Source organism: Malurus melanocephalus, unplaced genomic scaffold (assembly GCF_030028575.1).
Source record: "Malurus melanocephalus ecotype Western Australia unplaced genomic scaffold, MMel_1.1 scaffold_1295, whole genome shotgun sequence".
Classification (NCBI taxonomy): Eukaryota; Metazoa; Chordata; class Aves; order Passeriformes; family Maluridae; genus Malurus; species Malurus melanocephalus.
This window is the reverse complement of record NW_026624527.1, coordinates 39094-42171: the sequence shown is the minus strand read 5'-3', so window position 1 is coordinate 42171 and position 3078 is coordinate 39094. Positions and strand designations below refer to the sequence as shown.

At 44.1% G+C, this 3078-nt stretch overlaps 1 protein-coding gene across 1 annotated transcript in view; it reads left to right on the top strand.

Moving 5' to 3' along the window:
* Nucleotides 1-317: 317 nt before the first annotated feature.
* The window catches only part of HNRNPM (heterogeneous nuclear ribonucleoprotein M), a 12488-nt gene continuing 9727 nt past the window's right edge, over nt 318-3078 (top strand). Inside the window, 3 exon segments of the mRNA XM_057387684.1 lie at nt 318-411; nt 1448-1642; nt 2349-2630. Of these exon segments, the coding sequence (XP_057243667.1) occupies nt 334-411; nt 1448-1642; nt 2349-2630 (555 nt within the window). The 5' untranslated portion in view covers nt 318-333.

The following is a 3078-nucleotide window of genomic DNA, read 5'->3' as shown; positions in this document are numbered from 1 at the left end:
ACAACCTCAGAGACCCCAGGTTAATCCTGTTGAGGCATAAGAAATTATGGAATTCMAGTATTGGAGGTTTGCCTGTGTAAGGTTACATTTATTTTTCGCTGGTAGGGCTTAACTAATGTGATTTGGCTTTAATAATAAAATATTTGTGTGCGATTTGAGCTTTTACTGACTTGATTTCTTTTCTCTTCCCTCCTCCCTGTGACTGGCCTGGGAAATCACCTCGCCAGGGATGCGCGTAAGTTCTTTCTRAATTYCTAYCAGAAATCCAAGGAGACTTCTTCAAACCAGACATCCTGAGCTGTGTTTATTCTCCACAGGGTGGTTGAGTTCAAGATGGAAGAGAGCATGAAAAAGGCTGCCGAGGTTTTGAACAAGCACAGTCTTGGTGGGAGACCCCTGAAAGTGAAAGAAGTAAGGACGGGGCTGGAGTGGGAAGGGGGAGTTCTTGTTGAAGATTTRGGGCTGACTTGGGGGATAATGGACAGAAAGTAGGGCTTAAATAGGATTAAAAWCCCCAGTCAATGTTTTTTTTCTCATAATTTTAACCACTGCTACCCCTGTGGTTATCAAGAGTAAACTTGATTTAAGGACAAAGCAGGAGTTTGGSTTTAATTRCARTTCCTTTGYTGATGATATGACYCAGAAACCTCCATGAGTGTTGTTCATTCTTGACCAAYTTCCYTTTGAATTCTGCACTGGAATGAGTRGATTCCATAGAACCARCTCTGTTCTGGAATACCTCAAAACTATTTCCATTTTAATGGCTTTGCTCAGTCCTGGGAGTGATTTCTAAACCCTCTCCAGTGGCATTGGGGGTTTATCAGGGTTTGGAACAGGTGGCACTGAGAGGTTTATTGGTGGGATTAACAATGGATAATGGGAATGGGATGGATGGGAACCAGGGCAATACCTGAGCAGGAATAAATTGATAAAGAGAGCTGATAAGGTGGGACTGAGAGGTTTATTGATGGGATTAACAGTGGATAATGGGAATGGGATGGATGGAAATACCTGAGCAGGAATAAATTGATAAAGAGAACTGGGTGTTGGCTGAGCTAAAATAAATTGAGTGACGGTGATAGGGAAGGAGATAAGGTGGGACTTAGAGGTTTATTGATGGGATTAACAATGGATAATGGGAATGGGATGGATGGGAACCAGGGCAATACCTGAGTGGGAATAAATTGATAAAGAGAGCTGATAAGGTGGGACTGAGAGGTTTATTGATGGTATTAACAATGGATAATGGGAATGGGATGGATGGAAATACCTGAGCAGGAATAAATTGATAAAGAGAGCTGGGTGTTGGCTGAGCTAAAATAAATTGAGTGACGGTGATAGGGAAGGAGATAAGRTGGGATAAAGGAAATCCCCTCTCTCTGTGGGGGCTGCAGCACTGAAGGTGGTGGCAGCAGGATCTGAGGGAGTGTTTGTGTATCCCCACCAGGATCCAGATGGAGAACACGCCAGGAGAGCCATGCAGAAGGTGATGGCAGTAGGAGGGATGGGCATCGGGCACGGCCCTGGTGGCCCTGGCATGATCAACATCCCCCCCAGCATCCTGAACAACCCCAACATCCCCAACGAGATCATCCACGCCCTGCAGGCCGGCAGGCTCGGCAGCACCGTCTTCGTGGCCAATGTGAGTCAGGACATCCCCTCACTCGGTTCAAAATTCAAGGTTTAAATTACTGCTGCACCTGTGGTTATCGAGACTAAACTTGATTTAAGGACAAAGCAGGAGTTTGGGTTTATTTGCAGTTCCTTTGTTGATGATTTTSACCAATTTCCCTTTGAATTCTGYATCGGAATGAGTGGATTCCACCAACAGTTCCACAGAATCAGCTCTGTTCTGCAATAATACATCTGGATTTTTTACATAATATGAATGATTTCTTAATTCTTCATCACAATTTTTGCCTTTTCAGAATAAGATGACCGGGCTAAAATTAAAAGTATTCAAAAGACTACTACAAGACAAAATGAAAACAAACCTGTTTAATGACAGCAACACAACTGATTGTTTATATTTTCCTATCCTGCGTGCCTGTTTCTCCATTCTGATTCAAGGCCTCCTGATAATTTTGGGTTTTTCTTGTGATCTCCAAGGGGCAGATCTGAGGGGGGAAAAACTTGGTTTCCATTCCAGGAAAACTTCATCTGTGTGCTGTTGATTCCCTATGCTGAGGAGGTTCTCAATTAAGTTTCTGTCATTTTAGAACAAATCTCTTTACTTGGATTAAATTTAATCTATGGCAACTCTTTAATTCCGAAACCAGGAAAAGACATGAGCCCTGTTTTTCTCATGGAAATCTCTCTTGCATTTCCAATGCTGCCCTGTTTTCCAGCTGGACTACAAGGTGGGCTGGAAGAAGCTGAAGGAGGTGTTCAGCATGGCTGGAGTGGTGGTCMGGGCTGACATCCTGGAGGACAAGGATGGAAAAAGCCGCGGGATTGGCACCGTCACCTTCGAGCAGGCMATCGAGGCTGTGCAGGCCATCTGTATCCTTGGGAAAACTGGGAATGGGGGCAAAGAACTGGGAAACGGGGGAGAAGGGGAATTTATTCCAAGAGATATCGCCATGGCAGGGAGAGAATGGAATAAATTCCCAAAGGAGGATATCGCCATGGCAGGGAGAGAATGGGAATTTGTTCCAATGGAGGATATCACCAGTGAGGGAGAGAATGGGAATTTATTCCAAGGGATATTGCCATGTGAGGGATAGAATGGGAATTTATTCCAAGGATGTCGCCATGGCAGGGAGAGAATGGGAATTTATTCCAATGGAGGATATCACCATATGAAGGAGAGAATGGGAATTTTATTCCAATGGATATCACCATATGAGGGAGAGAATGGGAATTTATTCCAAAGGAGGATATTGCTGTGGCAGGGAGAGAATGGGAATTTATTCCAAGGGATATCGCCATGGCAGGAAGAGAATGGGAATTTATTCCAAAGGAGGATATCCATGTGAGGGAGAGAATGGGAATTTACTCCAAAGGATATCACCATGTGAGGGAGAGAATGGGAATTTATTCCAAAGGAGGATATTGCCATGGCAGGGAGAGAATGGG